Here is a 16,450-nt window from a genome sequence, read left to right as displayed (position 1 = left end):
AATAAAAATAAAAATAAAAACCACGTCACCGTTTCATCGTTACATGGTACATAACCGATACAACTTTGTGTCAGTCTTCATTTCTCGACCTCTTCTCTGGTTCTTTCTCTTCGCTAATCTCCACCCGCCGCTGCCGGAGGCACCTATGAACACCGTCGCCACCGCCGCAACGCCGCCGCCGCCGCCGATGCCTTCGTCCTCCAAAACTGTACTCTCTTTATTCTCCCTCTCGACTCGCTCTCCCCTCGCATCTGATGATTCCTAATAGCGTTGATTTCCTTGCAGCTGCGGGTGGTGATCAAAGGGCGGGTGCAGGGCGTGTTCTTTCGCGATTGGACGATCCAGACCGCCCGGGAGCTCGGGCTCAACGGTTGGGTGCGCAACCGCAGGGACGGCTCCGTGGAGGCTCTCTTCTCTGGCGATCCCACCGCCGTCGACGAGATGGTGGAAAGGCGCTGCAGGGTCGGCCCGCCCGCCTCCGCCGTCACAGCCCTCAGCGTCTTCCCCTCCGAGGATGATCCAGGCCAAGGCTTTCAACGGAAACCCACGGTCTAGGTACGACTAGATCAAAGAATTGTGACCGTACGCTTTTCCCCTTTAGTTCATTGGCAAAATTGGTTTCTCTAGTATTATTCTAGATGATTTAATTTACTTATTTTCTTAATTTTTGATCCAAGAGTTCTCTACTTCCTATCGTTTATGCTGTATCTTTCCTTGATTGCAACAACTCTATTTTTGTCAAACTGATTATTATCAACATGGCCTGTTGTAGAATGAAAGTAAATAAACCTGTGGATGTAGGAACAAGGGAAAAAGTACAAAGTACAATGCATTGAATAGATATTGTGCCCAAAGCCTCCTACAAAACTTACCATGCAACACTAAATTGGAGTGTCAAAATCACCCCCACTTGGTTGACATCCAATTTTTAACCTAGAATCACTATTGATCGCGGCATACAACCCTAAGAGCATCCGCAACGCTCGTGGCGTTATAACGCCTTTAACCAGTGGTCGATTGGGTCCACTAACACGTGGTTGAGTGGTGGTCGACCAGTGGTCGACCACCACTCACAATCTGCAACCTTGGTGGTCGACCACGTGGTCGATCACCATATGGTGGTCGACCACCACTCACACTATGAACGCGTTAACATTAAAAAAATAAAAATAAAAAGCACGGGCCCACCTATTAACGCGTTCAGAACTCTGAACGCGTTCAATACCTCACTCCTCTCTCACTCCTCCCTCACTCTTCCACGTCCTTCCTTCGCTCCTCCACGTCTGCTATTAACGCCCGATTAACAGCGCGTTGCGGATGCTCTAATGGTGGCTACACCTTGTGTAGACAATCCGTACCAACACTTAACCATGCATAGGACTTGTCCATTTCATATCAATTGTGACAACCTACTTAGATGAGAAAACTGACGCATTGACTCATGAGATCCTACCGCTGGTCCAAAATATTCTAAGTCCAGTTTTTCAGTAGCTCACATCATATAAGCTTAAAGCTTCCTAACTTGCTCAGGTTTCACACTGGGGGTGTCACAATTTGTGTGAATTTTGACGAGTATCCATGAAACTGCATAAATATGTTTGAGGCTGGCTTGCTATCCATTCTTGTTAGACTAGAAACTTGAGTGAACCAAATCTAAGTTCATATATGTGCATGATATATGCATATATCTCTAAAATCAAATTTGTGGGCTAACATGATTATCTTACCACTAACTTTCTTTGTCCTCCTTTACCTCCATGGAAAGCACTCTTATGTCGTTTTTCTTACATTGACCAATCATCTTGATGTTTTATCTTCATGTAGATGGAGCACTTGTTATCAAAATGATTTCTAAAATTTAGATGTGCTTTTCACTTGTCATATTGACTGATTCGTGACAAGTTGACAGTTAGCCCTGTGTTGAATTGCTGATCTGAAACTTTTGTCAGGTTATCCTCAACATCTTGCAGAAAATGGTTATGATTGAGGCCACTAGGTGTTTGCAATTTCTAATCACTGAAGGCTTTCTATTTTTAGCATGTTAATGTGATTCAGTCTACTTGTGTGGATAGTATTCTGGTGGGGAATACGGGTCCAGGGGAGGCAAATTGATTTAGAAGGTATTTACTATTATAGGTTTCTTTCTGGAATCCATAGTGTGCCTTCATCTTAATTCATACTCATCCTTAACTTCTACACTTGTCCTAGGACATCTTTGATGCATCTGGGCTTGACCTAAACTCATTGGATATACCTTTTATGCTTAGTTTTGTTTTTTTTGTCTAAATCAGAATTATTGACTTGGTGAAATGATAAATATGTGATCGGAGTCTGGCATACAGATTTTGCTAACTATACAACAGAAAATAGATGATAAAGCATAACAGCAGTTTGGTTTCACTTTATCATCAATTTTCTGTTGTATAGTTAGCAAAAACTGTATCCCAGACTCTGATCACAGTTATCACTTCAGGGCTCAACTAGTTGCCAATTTAAGGGCTTGAGGAGGTATGCCTTGTACCTTTTTGCCCAGATTATTATATTCTAGTGATACAGTTTGGCATAAATCCCTTGGAGAAACACTCTAAACTCCCTTGCACTTACCTTGTCCTCTGTTTACTTGGTTGCTTTATGGTGATTGTTGTGCTTGTATGCAAGTTGACATCTTCATTCTACATATTTGAAAATTTCTGATCAAGAGCACAATTATCAAGCATGTTCAGTGATTGAGTCACATTGCTCTTGGCATACTAACCATTTTGGGGATGCACATGCTTGTCTAAGGGATGGAACTAAGTGTGAGCACCCAGGGCAAGTGCTCTATGCAAACCAATGCTTGCTACTCCATTGAATGTTCATAGGTCTACTCCTCTCGATTGTTTTGTCAAAACTAACATGAATATGGCAGTGCCTGCTTGTAAAATCATCTTGACAGAAAAGAAAAACTTCTTTTTGATGCCTACATGGCTTCTTCTGATATTCTTAATATTTTGCAGAATACTGGGCTACAATTTGACGCAGCAGTTTGGTGTTAACATCCTCTCGCTCTTTGATCTCCTACTTTATATCGCAGGTTCAATCTTTTCTTATTTCTGTCAAGAGTGTTACTGTTCTATATACATAAATAAATTTACTCCACAAACTTGCGAAAAGAAGAAGAATTGCTGCAACATATAAAAAGAATACCGACCTCTATCGGAAAGTATATTTTCTGGACAGCCCTAAAAAAGTTGTGTTTTTTTGCCTTTATAATTCAAATCCCTCCTCTTCCAGCCGGAGTGCCTCAGCGGCGGCCTCCTCTTGTTCATCAATGGCGAAATAAGGGTTGTGAGCCTCAGGCCTAAACCTGTACCCGGTAAAGAGATAGAAGGCAAGGGTCGCTAATTCCCCAACCAGCACGCTTGCCCACAGGTATCGGTAAGAGGTGATTGTAATGACGGCGTAGACTACCACCCGGGTAAAATAGATGTAAAAGATGACCAGGATGTAATACCGGCGGAAGAGGGTAAGCTTCATGAGGTTGACAGCGGCCTTGCCGTTGGTCCTGGCAGCCTCCCGGAGGTTATTGATGGACCAGACAATCGGGAAGAGGATGGCACAGCAACAGACAATGTCGACGAGGAGGGAGACCTGCTTCCATGTGATCCAGTCGCGGGCGTAGGGTCCGGACTCGTCGATGACGACCTGGGCGATGTTGGCGACGACCTGGAGTGGGATCACGGTCATGAGCACCTTCTTCTCACGGTCCTGGAGGTAGGGCTTGACGAAGGACCAGCCAGTGCCGATGAGGACGATGAGGGTGAAGAGGGATATGCCCTTGAGGAAATTGAAGATGTAGAAAAGGACATCCCAACCGTGAGCAGAACCTGTGCGCTCGGTGTACGACTTGTCCTCGACCTCGCAGAGGAGGTTGAAGGCCTTGAGGACAACAACAGCCAGCATGAAGTAGTGGATGCGAAAGACGGAGTGGCGGCTCCGGCGGAGAACGGCGGCCCAGAACACGGCCAGTGCAGCATACGCAAAGAAGAGAAAAGAGTAAATCTGGGGGAGCACGGCCATTCCTACGGATAGGTAGGCGCGGGTAGAGGGGTCGTAAGGGTCCGGGCAGTTGAACATGGCGGAGCGGATGCCCATGGAGACTCGGAGCGGGGACAGGCAATTGGCGAAGACGAGATAGAACTGCCCGGGGCTGTCGGTGAGGTTGACGGCGTGGCGGAAGGCGGTAGCCCGGGCGACGGCGACACCGGAGGGGTTGGCCGGCGGGACGAGGCGGTCGAAAGAGTAGACCACGCGAACGAGCTTGGACTTGAGGGCGCAGGTGATGTTGTGATCCTGCAGCTGGCGCAGGACGAGGAGCCAGGCGTCGCGAGTCGACAAAAAGAATCCCAGCTGCGAGAGGTCCAGATCGTCCGTCGACGAATCGGAGGAGAAGAATATTCCGGTGACATTCAGTTCCAAGCCGCCCCACGGGGCGAAGCCGAACTCATCGAGGGGGACGACGGACCGGCCGTCCGACCGTATCTCCATTTCCCGGATCTCCGCCATGGCCGGCCCGATCCAGAACGACGACAACACCAATGCGAACGCCAATCCGGCATTGATGCCTGGAAGAGGTGGAGAACGCCTTGCCAATTCGGTCGCCATAGCCGCTCCGCTGCGTAGTTCCTGATCGAGAAGGAAAAGGAAGAGAGAGACAGAAGGAGGAAGGAGGAAGAAGGAGAAGCGTCGCCCTCCCACGTTCGAGAGGGTTCCAGAGAGAGAGAGGGCGCGTGGCAGATGGCAGCCATTCTACGACCGGAATTACGAGAGTGCCCTCCGTAACTGGCGTCATAGGAGAATATAACGGGATACGGAAGGGTGTTTTGGGAATTGAAGGTAGGGAATTACGATGCCGAAATGGGGTCCACGAACGGTAAGCACGATTGGACGAGGGAATGGGCCGGGACTCAAGTCGGGCCCAAGCCCACCACCCGTGAAGAGCAGGGGCCTCCCCATGGTGAAGTTTCAGTGCATGAGCCCGTTCGCTGATGGTTCGCAGAGCAGGTGTCAGATTTGCAGTGGAAGAGGCGCCGTCGATGCTCCGGTGGCGCTCGGTGATCTGTGCAGGCGCGCGCGGCCAGGCTTTGGATGGATCGCAATGTCGCGGCGAAACGAGCCCATCTCATCTCCGCCACCTCCGAGCTCCTCCGTCTCGCTCGCCGCGGCCGCATCTCCGCCGCCCGGAAGTTGTTCGACGATATGCCCGACAGGGACACCGTCGCCTGGAACGCCATGCTCACCGCGTACTCCGGCTGTGGACTCCCAGTGCAGGCGCTCTCTCTCTTCGCCCGCATGAGATCCTCGTCCGCCGTTCCAGCGCCAACGCCCGATCCCTTCTCCTTCACCGCCGCCCTCTCCGCCTCCGCAGACCTCCGGGAGCTCCGCGGTGGCAAGCAGCATCACGCCCTCCTGCTCCACCTTGGCTTCCATGGCCGGCTCCCAGTCTGTAACGCCCTCATCGACATGTACGGCAAGTGCTCCCGCCCATCGGACGCCGCGCAGTTGTTCGACGAAATGGACGAGCGAAACGACGTCACCTGGTGCGCGCTTCTCCGTGGTTATCTCGTCTCAGGACGACTCCCGGACGCGCGTCGATTGTTCGGCGAAATGCCGGCGAGGACGACCGTCGCCTGGAACACACTCATGGTCGGATATGCTCAACTGGGCCTCGGTGATTCGTGCGTCGAGCTCTTCAAGGAGATGCAGATGTGCGGATTCAATGGCGACGTGACCACCTTCGCCAGCCTCATTAACGCCTGCTCCGAGATGAAAAATCCAAGCTTTGGCCTTATGATCCACTCTATTGCTCTACGAAGAGGATGGAGTGTAACAACGGAAGTCGGCAACTCTCTGCTCAGCTTCTACGCAAGTTTCAACTCCCGCGGGGACGCACAGATGGTGTTCGATGCAATGCCTCATCGGACTTTGATATCCTGGAACGCCATGATCGACGCCAGCATGAAGTTTGGGGACGTGGAACAAGCTGCTGCCTTGTTTGAGAGAGCACCTGAGACCAACGCCATCTCCTGGACCACGATGATCGTCGGGTTCGCGAGGAACAGCCATGGCGAGAAAGCCCTTGCGCTCTTCGCTGACATGATCAGGAAGTCACTTAGCCCTGACGACTTCACTTACGGAGCTGCTCTCCACGCTTGCACCGCCATGGCGGTCCTCAGCAAGGGAAGGTTGATCCATGGCTGTGCAATTCGCAGCGGTTTTGGCTCGTACTTGTACGTGTCCAATTGCCTAGTGAACATGTACTCTAAGTGTGGGGACATCATTTGCGCTGGCAAAGTGTTCCACGAAATGCGCGTGAGGGATTTGGTGTCCTGGAATGCCATGTTGTTCGGCTTCGCAACGCACGGCTGGGCGTCGGCAGCTTTTCGGGTGTTTGACAACATGGTGATCAGCGGTGTTTCGCCGGACAAGTTCACCTTCATGGGCTTGCTCTTGGCGTGCAACCATGCAGGCCTCATCGACGTAGGGAAAACCGTGCTTGAAACAATGGAGGATGTGCATGGACTACGACCTGACATCAAACACGAGTCTTGTGTGACCCACATGCTTGGAAGAGCAGAATTACAGGCAAGGAGCTCGACTGGAGTGCCGAGAGAGATGCAGAGCACACTAGAGACCTTGCTCGGGACAGTGATTGACAATGAGGAGGCAGACAGGGATGTAAAGTACGTGATGTTATCGAATTTCTTGTGCGCCAATGGGCGATGGGACGAAGCAGAGCGGCTGAGGAGGAGAATGATGGAGGAAGGAGTGAAGAAGTCTCCAGGCTGTAGTTGGATAGAGGTGAAGGACATGGTTGTGGTGTTTATGTCTGGGAGGCAATCTACCGAACACCTGGTGGATGTGAATGCAGTTGCTGGGTTTTGAAACAGGTATATCATATAATATATATATTGCATTAAGTGACTTTTATTAAATAAAAATCTCTGTTTTTTTCCTGGTATTTTTATTTTTATTTTTATTTTTTTCTTGTATTCACCCAAGTGGGCCCACTGAGCACAAGCGGGAGCCACACACGTGATGCTCACATATGGTGGGCCACTAACACGGTCAGCGCAACCAGTGTAGGGCCATTTAATTTTAAATAATTAAAATTACTTCCCGCTCCCTCCTAAGTCCTAACGCACGTGGATTTTTGCATCTGGCCCCACTACGATGCCTACAAATTACAATTCCGGACTCAGAATTTAATTAAGAAAAAAAATAAGGGGAAAAAATGGGAGGAAGAAACCCTATCCGTCGTCCTCGTCTGACTCCGATGGCGCCTCCTCCTCGCCCTCCGCCTCCAGCTGGTATTGGCCCACCGCTCGCGTCAGGTGCATTCCTTCCTTCTTCCCCTGTGCGATCGCTACTGCCTCGGCTTCGGGTTGTGCCCCGCGAGGTTGATGAACTGCGAGGCGGGAGGGAAGGTCCATATCTGTGCCTGCCCGGACGCCTCCCCCGTTGGTTGCGGCAGTATCCAAAGCGCTCCCGGAGGTATCAACTTCCCTCCACCGGACGCTGCGGCTGCCGTGCCGCCCACCGCCCACATCGGCACCACCCCCGCGGGAGAGAGAGGCGCCAGACCCGTCGATATGGAGATGGCGCCTCCCCCCATCAGCATAGGGTCTTGCGGCGGATAGAACGCGGCGAGCGCGGACGCGTTGGTCGCTTTCGCCGGTGACGATCGCGTCAGCTGGAGCTTGCGCCGCTTCGCGGCGGACTCCTCCCTGGAGGTGGATGCCAGAGCCGATTGCGAGGACGAGGAAGGAGCCTCGGTGGGGATCTTGATCGCGCCTTCGACTACGGTCGCGATGGCTGGGACGGTCCCGTACCCCGTGGCGGCGATGATGGCCGGCTCCGCGTGCTGGAGGAGCCACCGGATGGTCTCGCCGTCCGACTTGTGCCCTAGCTCGCGTGTGAGCTGGAAGATCCGGGCGGCACACGCGGCTGGCATCCGGATCCGCCGCCCCCTCCCTTCCACTTTAGTGTGCCGGTCCTTGGTCCTCGCCTCCTGCCGCCGAATGATGGGTAGCGCGCCAATCCCCAGGAATTCCATGGGCTCTGGTTTCGGCGCGATCAGACGGTGCCCCGATCCTCTGCCGCTTCCTTCCGCCGCGCCTCTGCTCTTTGCGTTGTCCTTCGCCGGAGAATCCATTTCCGCGGCCTCCGCCGCCGCCCTTGATCGATCCTTTCTCTCAAGTGCGGTTGCAGAATAAGCGACTAAACCCTGGGAACCACCGTCCTTTTTATTAATTGGTCGCCCAAGCGGGTCCCAGTAACTTTTCATTCCTTGGTCGCTCCGTGCGTAGATAAAATTAACGGGTAAGGGAGAAAGTGGGTAAAAAAGTGGGTGGGGCGGAATCGTACGCGTTTCGAGCGGAAAATAAGACAGCTGGAGCCAACCGAGCCGCAAAGGAAGAGGGACCACCGACTTAGTAAATGGCGAGAGAGGACCCCACACCAAGGAAAATCATGTCTTTTATTTATCATTAATTCATCCAACAATCATGTTTTAATACACAAGCAATTGACCTAGAAAGCAATTCGACGTCGTTCACCTGGGGCAAATATATCATGATCAATTCCTACAAGATAAGCTTCAATTAAAGTCTAATTGAAATACAATGATCTCAAATGTGTTTGTGTTTGTCCAATTAAGTCGAACCAAATTGATAAATCTCACTTAAATAATTGTAATTTGCTTTTTTTTCACTCGATTTAAGATATTTCCACGTAAAACAAAACATAAAGCTCAACTATAACTAGTTCTCCATGCCTATCCAACTACCGGCGACGTGGCCTCTGGCCCCACCGAGCACATGCAGGCCAAACCTAAGCCACCCACGTGAAGACACAGGTGGTGGTCCACCTGCGCGGTCCACGGAGCAGCTTTGACCTCACTCGCGGCACAACCAGCGTGGGAGTGGGACCACCGAGCTAATAACCGAAATAATATTCCAAGAGTTCAAAATTACATTCTCCTCCCTCACGCACGCACGTGCGCACCCTTCCAAGTGAAAAAATATAGGCGGATTTTTGCATCCAGCCCCATTACAAAGTCTACAAATTATAATTCCGTACTCAGAATTTGATTAGGAAAAAAGTAAGAGGAGGAATAAGGACGAACGACTAGCCGTCGTCCTCCTCCGATTCCGACGGCGCTTCCTCCTCCTCTTCCTCCGCCTCCGGCGCTGCCCCTCCCATCAGATGCAGCTCTTGCTTCTTGCCATCTGTGTCTCCGGTGAAGACCATGCCGCCTGGATGCGCCGCTGCTATGGGGTGCGTCCCGGCGAGGTTGATGAACTGTGAGGCGGGAGGGAACGCCCATATCTGAGGCTGCCCGGACGCCTCCCCTGTCGCCTGCGGCAGCATCCACAGGGCTCCGGGAGGTAGCAGCCTCACTCCGCTGGACGCAGCGGCGGCAGCGCCGCCCACCGCCCACATCGGCAGCACCCCCGCGGGAGAGAGAGGCGCCAGACCCGTCGACATGGAGATGGCGCCTCCCCCCTGCAGCAGAGGGTCTTGTACCGGATAGAACGCGGCGAGCGGGGCAAGAGCGGACGCGTTGGTCGCTTGCGCCGGTGACGCTCGCGTCGGCTGGAGCTTCTTGCGCCGCTTCGCGGCGGACTCCTCCTCCCCGGAGGTGGATGCCAGAGCAGACTGCGAGGACGAGGAGGGAGCCTCGGTGGGGATCTTGATCGCGCCGTCGACTACGGTGGCGATGGCTGGGACGGTCCCGGTCCCCGTGGCGGCGATGATGGCCGGCTCCGCGTGCTGCAGGAGCCACCGGATGGTCTCGCCGTCCGACTTGTGCCCTAGCTCGCGGGTGAGCTGGAAGATCCGAGCAGCGCAGGCGGCCGGCATCCGGATCCGCCGCCCCCTCCCCTCCACCTTGGTGTGCCGGTCTCTGGTCCTCGCTGCGGGCCGCCGAACCATGGGCAGCGCGCCGATCCCCAGGAACGCCATGGGCTCCCGTTTAGGCGCGATCAAACGGTGCACTGACCCTCCTCCGCCGCCGCGACCACCCGCTGGGCCACTACTCGGTCTCCCCGCGCCGTCCTCGTCTTCCCTCGCCGGAGAATCCATGGCCGCCGCAGCCGCCCGCCACGCGATCCCTCGCTTCTTCCTTCTTCTCGAGTGGGGTTGGAGGACAAGCAACTAAACCCTGGGAACCACCCACCCTTTTTATTCTTTGGTCGCATCGATGGGCCCCCCTCCGAAATCGGACGGCCAGCAAACAAGATCACCACACCCGTCACCGACTTCTCGCGCCGCGACCCGTCCGATCCGATCGGGTCCTCCGTCTTCCATCTTTCTCCATGACCTTGATCCGACGGTGTGGCCCCCATCGCTCGGTGTCGATTCGGTGTCCTACCCAGATCTGTACGCCCTACGGCTGGTTAGGTTCGTTACTTCTCTCGAACCCGTGTCGCAAGACTATTGGTGGTGATGAGTGGGTTCATCATTTCACGCAGAAAGTTGAGTGGATTTTAACGGGTAAGGGAAAGGGCGTAAGACAAATGGATGGGGCTGGAAAGGTACGCGTGGCAAACGATAAAGAGGACAGCTGGAGCCAACCCAGCTCCAAAAGATAGGGGACCACACACTACGCTGGGTCCCCACTCGGCGCGCCAATGACAATCTCTCAATTATTTTCACATAAACAAAATGTCTTATATTTCAACTTAAAAACAATAAAAAAAAATCGTCATCCCAACGACCTCATACGATATAATTTAAAGGTCATACCGAATCAAACATGTTCCCTATTGCATAATCACTATCATGCAAGTCGATAAGGAATATCTATCTATCTACTCGAGAACTTTTTGCAACATGGCAATTTGATACATCTTGCAGTGTCTACTCAAACGATTATGTTAGAACATGGAGTTGTAAGTGAGGAGAGTGGCAGCAATTGAACCTACACAGATGATCAGAGAAGGGAGCAAGGTGACATTCAGGAGTCTGTTTTCACCGAGATAGCCCGCAAGCGTAATCGTGCCGTCGGCTACCACTCGAGCCAGAGTTCCTGCTTCAGTCGAAAGTAGACCGCCGTTGAAGGTTCCTCGTGTGAGACGCGACGACATGACTTGGGCAAGAAGTGCTAAGTTGACACCTGCGATATACTTTTGCTCAATGAGAATCATGGTAATAGTGAATCTAGTCGTCTGAATCATAGTAAGATCTACTAACTAGAATTGGAATTGGAATTTACCTTCAAGAACTTCGGCGGCGACGAATGTGATCAGCGCAGAGCTCACATATTGTGGCATTGTATAAGTAGATGTCAAATGGAAGCTTAATAGTATTCCTAACAACACCACAATTTGAGATCCTAACAAGATTTGCCTGCAAAAACACAAACAAAATAAGTTGACATTTTCACAAGGTCATCAACAATAAGAAGAAGAAACTGATACAAGTTCAAACAATTTGATACCTTTCCTCAAACAAGTTGCTGATGTAAGTGCCAACGACGGCGTTAACTGGAAGAACTGTAAGTCCGAGGACTGCTAGAAATATCGCCACTGAACTCGTAGACCATCCGAAGTAGAAACTGGTAACGACACTCGACTCTGCCAGTAGTATCTCCATTGCATATTTGAGCATAAAATATATCAGCAGTTGGACCTATAGCACACAGTCGTGATTAAGCAATTCAAAAATTGGACTTCTTTGATCATTCTTTTACCTTTACTGAGGGAGTAAGCAATCTATAGGCTGAAGCAATTGAAGTCGTGGGCTTGTGAGATTCCTCTTGCCCTTCGTCGCTACCATTACATTCCTCCTCGTCTCCTTCATCATTTTGCATCTTCTCTGAACTTAACAACAAAGGTTGCGCTAGACCACTTTCTAATGCTTCATTATCACCTAATTTCGCAACAACACGAGACTTTGTAAGGACACATGCATTTCATTTTCATGTGAAGTTAAGATGGATCTTATCGTAAACATATATAATACCGGTATCGTCGTCTGGAAACACATGCTTCACTTCTGCTTCGTGAACTGGCTCCTTGAATGAAATGCATAGCCACATTAAGTATGCTAACCAAGCAAATGCCATAACCCAGCCAGGTAAAGTATCTTGATTAATTGTCAGCACGTATAGCTTGAACTTAGTTTGAAGCAAGCCGGCAAGAGCAGGGCCACATGCCATTCCAAGAGCACTAGCACTGACAAAACCTGCCGAAGCTTTCATGCGGATTTCATGGGGTACACAGTCGCTGATGTATCGACGGTTTACAGCCCTTGCAGACCCCATCCTGCATTTGAGTATCAATCAATTCAGTTTGTAACTAACCAGGCTTCTCTGTATGGCTAGCTGTTAAATAGAAGATTTAACTTACCCACACAGTAGACGGCCTATGAGAAGAATCGTCAAGGAGTTGAGATCGTAAGCCAAAGCATACAAAGTATTGCCCAAAAAGAGTACAATGCTGCTGAATACCAGAGGTTTAAAGTATGACTTATTAGACCATGCACTGAAATAAACCGAAGAGAATACTTGTGCTACGGCCATAGATCCAATAATGATCCCACAAACTGTCGCAGCAGCTCCAAGGCTCGTCGAGTAGTCATCAGCGGTCGGCACAATGATGTAAGTGTTCACCATATAAAGAAAGGTATTAACCAAGTTCAACATGAGAGACACAAAATAATATTTTTCCTTGTCGACTTGGTCTTCCCCTTCTTCAATTATGAGTGCATGTTTCCCTAAGAATTGCAGGAAATTCGTAGAGCGAGTTAACTTGTCTACTGATGCATGTATCAAGTAAATCACAGGGTCTTGCACCTGATGCAAAAGAAAATAGAATAAAACTTGTAGCAAAAGGGATTAAAAGTATCACTTTGTTTATGCACTTGGTATTCGAGTTATAGAGATCAAATATCCTACCACCAGAGCTGTTGAGGGTTGATCATAAATCGACAGATAGCTCCCTTGGCGCTCTTGAAGCTCAGCAAGATTGCGAGACAAAGCTCCTACAACTGCTGCTATTCCCTATTGATACAGATCATGCTGCCTTTTATAACAGTATAATTACAACAGCTAGAATGAAAAATATCAAGAACAAAAGTGAAAGAGAGGACATACCACGTGCTTGAAAACTTGTTGTAGCTGAGAATAAGGATGATTTGATCTAGTGCTGATATAATAATCAGTGAACTTATAGCCGAAACGTTTATCGAATTTCTTCAGTATTTTCCGAATACCAGTAGCATTCATATCTACAAATTTGAGAAGCTTTAAAAGATCATGTCCAACTGCTATATATGCTTCTCGCAATTCAGATATCTTAGATATATCTGGTGACTTGAGAAGCACTGTTCGCTCCTCTCCCAACTCTTTGATCTTGTGAGCAATAATCCCTTGTTGCTCCAGAAAGAAGAGGACGGTCTTCTCAATCTAGAAATAGAATGAAGAAGTTAACAAAGCCAAGTAGAGGAGTCTACTGACCGAGTACAATAGCAATAAGAAACAATTTTCTGAAACTAAGTCTTGAAATCTAGAAAACTCAGGGCATAAGCTTCAATTCACAGTTGTGCTAGTCAATTGTACATATGGAGGAAAAACCAGGCAGAGATTGTTACCTCATGTCGAACGAACTCAACTGGCACAACTAAACCAAGTTCTCCGAAGACGCATTGGGTATGTCAAAGAATTCCAATTGGGAACAGAAAATATAGAAAAGCTTCCAGAATTTTAGGAAACTACAAACTTTGAACTAAAATAGTTAATTGATTCTATTATATCTTCTTCATAGAGTACCGGCCACCCAATGCAACCATTTATTTTGAACAAATTCATGTTACTTCGAGTTCTTCAAGCTGAAGTTATGTTTAAGATGCAGCTCATGCTCGTACCAGCTCCTACAAAGCTATGCACCATCTACATAGAGACACTATAATCTCTCTGAACAGTGAGAGAACTACATGTGCCAGTCGAATGTGAGAAAGTATAATTTCCATGTCATATGCCCTATTGGAAGGATAGAAGTAAAGGAATCGTGTCAAAAATAAGCTATGAACCATCTACATACTTGATCATCTAGCATCCTTGCAAATTCATTTAGTACACGCTGACGCTCTTTTCCTCCTTGTTCAGTTTCCTGTACATATTGCTTAACTTTCTTCTTCATCAATTTGTAGTTGATATAATACCTGGAATAGTAGTAAATGTCAAATAGCTCATGAAAAACACATAAGGCATAACCATAATCAGCTATAGTGAAAAATCAATCTAGAAGCTCAGCAACTGAATGCATTCGCATAACATAATAGTTAATATGACAACAACATATATATGATAAAGTGGTAGTTATGATTTGGGTATATAAATGACGGTGATTCCATTAAATAGGTAGTTATTAACTAGACTTTAAAGTGATGGAAGATTCAAAAAGGTCTCTACTAATGCATAAAACATTCAATCCAACTGAACTGTTTTCCTGACATACTAAGCAAATCAGCTGAAAACACCAAACATGCATATTCCTAGGATCGAAACATTACCAAGCAAAAAACTGTTCGAGAATTGCATGGAGAAATTAAAGAATCCAGTGCCTTAGCACTACCATTCACAAGGCATTCAGCAGGGGAATTTATCATGTGAGAGAGGCAATGCATATGCTTTAACTGATTTGTCATTCATAGTCATGAGTAAGAAAACAGATAAATTTTTTACATCAGTTTCTCTGAGTACGGAACACATATTTCCCTTTTGTGTTGGTTACACGAGATTACTTTTACAACATTAAGAAATGAGCAAAATGCATCAAAATTTTATCAAAGTAACAAAACAGAGGTTCTAGGCTATTATTTCGATTACTCATTTTTGCTAACTAAACAATGAATTGTCGAAAATAAGCATTCAAATCCACCATTGTTAAGATAGCTTATCAATCTAAAAGAACAAAAGTTGAGTTTCCAAGTGAAAAAAAGGTCACAAGAGTTTAAACTCTGCTGGTTATTAGAAGGGATGCACAATGTTGCATGTATGTTTGTTGCTACAAAAAGATTGGATGGCTCTCTCCTCGTTTCGAGAAAATAAGCAAGGCAGGCAAAAGAATGACCCATTAATTTCAAGATGCTGCATTTGTGAATGCAATGACAATCTGTGCATACATATGAATGAACTATTACCCAAAATGTCTGGTGCAATAAGCAAGAGTGCAGTTGAATAATCTAAACCAACAACTGTTAGATTATTAACAACATTCAATGAAATCTTGGATTGTTCCAACCCAGCTGGCATTATAATTTTTAACTAATGTTTCTTGCTCAACAACAAACTATAAGAATAAATTGACAGAATCTAGATCCAGGAAAAAGCTTGACAATTAGAGTTAGATTTAGCAAAAGAGTGCATACTTCTCCCATTCTTGAACTCGATTCGCAGTCAACTTCTTCCCAAAGTTGACCATTCTGGAAAATGGACTCTGTTGAATAAAATAACATAAGGAATCAGGAAATAATACGACCTTGCAAATCTTCTCCTCCAAGAACAATCAAACTATGCGAGATATGCTTCAATTACAGTCGTTGACCCAAAGAAAACCTAAGCATTGCCTAAACACACAATTTTCTTTCACTTTTTCGAAAGAAGTTAGTCCTTCAAAGTATCAAAAGATTAAAGTGGCCAGTTATCAGAATTTAGCAGATTCCAAAAAACATCGCAATTTTCCTTGAAAAAAAAAATCCAACAAGAAGGTGCATGCAATATGAATTTGTAAAACTCAGACTCCCTGTAGTAGCTCCCACGCTGATGGGTGGATATAGAAGTGGATGACCTCCTTCATGATTTACTATGTACTGAATATTCTGTCTCACTTCAATTCTCATACCTGAAACTCCTCCACAACCTCGATACTAAAGATCGACAAAGGTCATAATTTTATTCTTATCAAAGGCATCCATTGAACACCCACAAAATTCCTACACATAAAGATAAACCAGGCGATTCACTCCCTTTTCGTTCTGCGAAATTTCAGCTGCAATAACCACAATGACGACTCCAGAAACAATGAGTACCATACTGAAGGCACAAAAAGGCGATTCCTTTCTACGTTAAACAAAGCCGTCGATTCAACAACAACAACAAATCAATGCCGTTCTTGAAAACTCAGGAAGAACGGGATTAAAAAAAAGCAACAAAAGTGCAAACCAAAGGGTAAAAATTGGATCTCTTTGCAATCGATGCCCGAGCAATACATTGGCGGGGATGAGAGAGGGAGAGCGAGGGGCGACCCACCAAAGGAAAGTGAGGAGAATGCGCCGGCGAGGGGAATGGATTCGCCGGTGGAGCAGAGGACGAGCGAAGAGAGGTCTACGAGGGTGCAAGCGATTTTCGTGTTTTTTATAGCAAATTATATATCGTTACCAACAAATATACCTGATCAGGTTAATC

The 16,450-nt window shown here is 47.8% G+C and overlaps 5 protein-coding genes and 1 pseudogene across 5 annotated transcripts; 2 read left to right on the top strand and 4 right to left on the bottom strand.

Moving 5' to 3' along the window:
- Positions 1-77: 77 nt before the first annotated feature.
- Positions 78-3,177, top strand: LOC141815594 (uncharacterized). Its single transcript, XM_074703547.1, has 3 exons — positions 78-208; positions 286-555; positions 2,997-3,177. The coding sequence occupies exons 1-2, from the start codon at positions 146-148 to the stop codon at positions 553-555; spliced, it is 333 nt and encodes a 110-aa protein (XP_074559648.1). The 5' UTR covers positions 78-145; the 3' UTR covers positions 2,997-3,177.
- Positions 3,178-3,237: 60 nt separating this feature from the next.
- LOC141814197 (protein CANDIDATE G-PROTEIN COUPLED RECEPTOR 7-like) lies at positions 3,238-4,680 on the bottom strand. Its single transcript, XM_074702146.1, has one exon. The coding sequence runs from the start codon at positions 4,642-4,644 to the stop codon at positions 3,247-3,249; it is 1,398 nt and encodes a 465-aa protein (XP_074558247.1). The 5' UTR covers positions 4,645-4,680; the 3' UTR covers positions 3,238-3,246.
- A 388-nt stretch (positions 4,681-5,068) lies between these two features.
- LOC141814193 (pentatricopeptide repeat-containing protein At2g36980, mitochondrial-like) lies at positions 5,069-7,039 on the top strand. The gene has a single exon (XM_074702144.1). The coding sequence runs from the start codon at positions 5,128-5,130 to the stop codon at positions 6,922-6,924; it is 1,797 nt and encodes a 598-aa protein (XP_074558245.1). The 5' UTR covers positions 5,069-5,127; the 3' UTR covers positions 6,925-7,039.
- Positions 6,992-8,239, bottom strand: LOC141814196 (transcription factor PCF2-like; annotated as a pseudogene).
- A 738-nt stretch (positions 8,240-8,977) lies between these two features.
- LOC141814195 (transcription factor PCF2-like) lies at positions 8,978-10,203 on the bottom strand. Its single transcript, XM_074702145.1, has one exon. The coding sequence runs from the start codon at positions 10,123-10,125 to the stop codon at positions 9,169-9,171; it is 957 nt and encodes a 318-aa protein (XP_074558246.1). The 5' UTR covers positions 10,126-10,203; the 3' UTR covers positions 8,978-9,168.
- Positions 10,204-10,775: 572 nt separating this feature from the next.
- Positions 10,776-16,389, bottom strand: LOC141814600 (SPX domain-containing membrane protein OsI_21475-like). The gene is made up of 11 exons (XM_074702538.1): positions 16,295-16,389; positions 15,415-15,482; positions 14,085-14,205; positions 13,139-13,450; positions 12,941-13,045; positions 12,393-12,838; positions 12,007-12,308; positions 11,735-11,913; positions 11,483-11,673; positions 11,258-11,391; positions 10,776-11,158 (listed from the first exon to the last, which is right to left on the bottom strand). Exons 2-11 carry the CDS (start codon positions 15,465-15,467, stop codon positions 10,920-10,922), a joined length of 2,082 nt encoding a protein of 693 aa, XP_074558639.1. The 5' UTR covers positions 15,468-15,482; positions 16,295-16,389; the 3' UTR covers positions 10,776-10,919.
- Positions 16,390-16,450: the final 61 nt, after the last annotated feature.

The sequence above is a fragment of the Curcuma longa genome, chromosome 21 (genome assembly GCF_044706935.1).
Source record: "Curcuma longa cultivar G26 ecotype Majalengka, Jawa Barat chromosome 21, ITB_CL_G26_1.1, whole genome shotgun sequence".
NCBI classification, from domain to species: Eukaryota; Viridiplantae; Streptophyta; class Magnoliopsida; order Zingiberales; family Zingiberaceae; genus Curcuma; species Curcuma longa.
The sequence above is the reverse complement of the archived record's forward strand: the minus strand, read 5'-3'. Positions and strand labels throughout refer to the sequence as shown.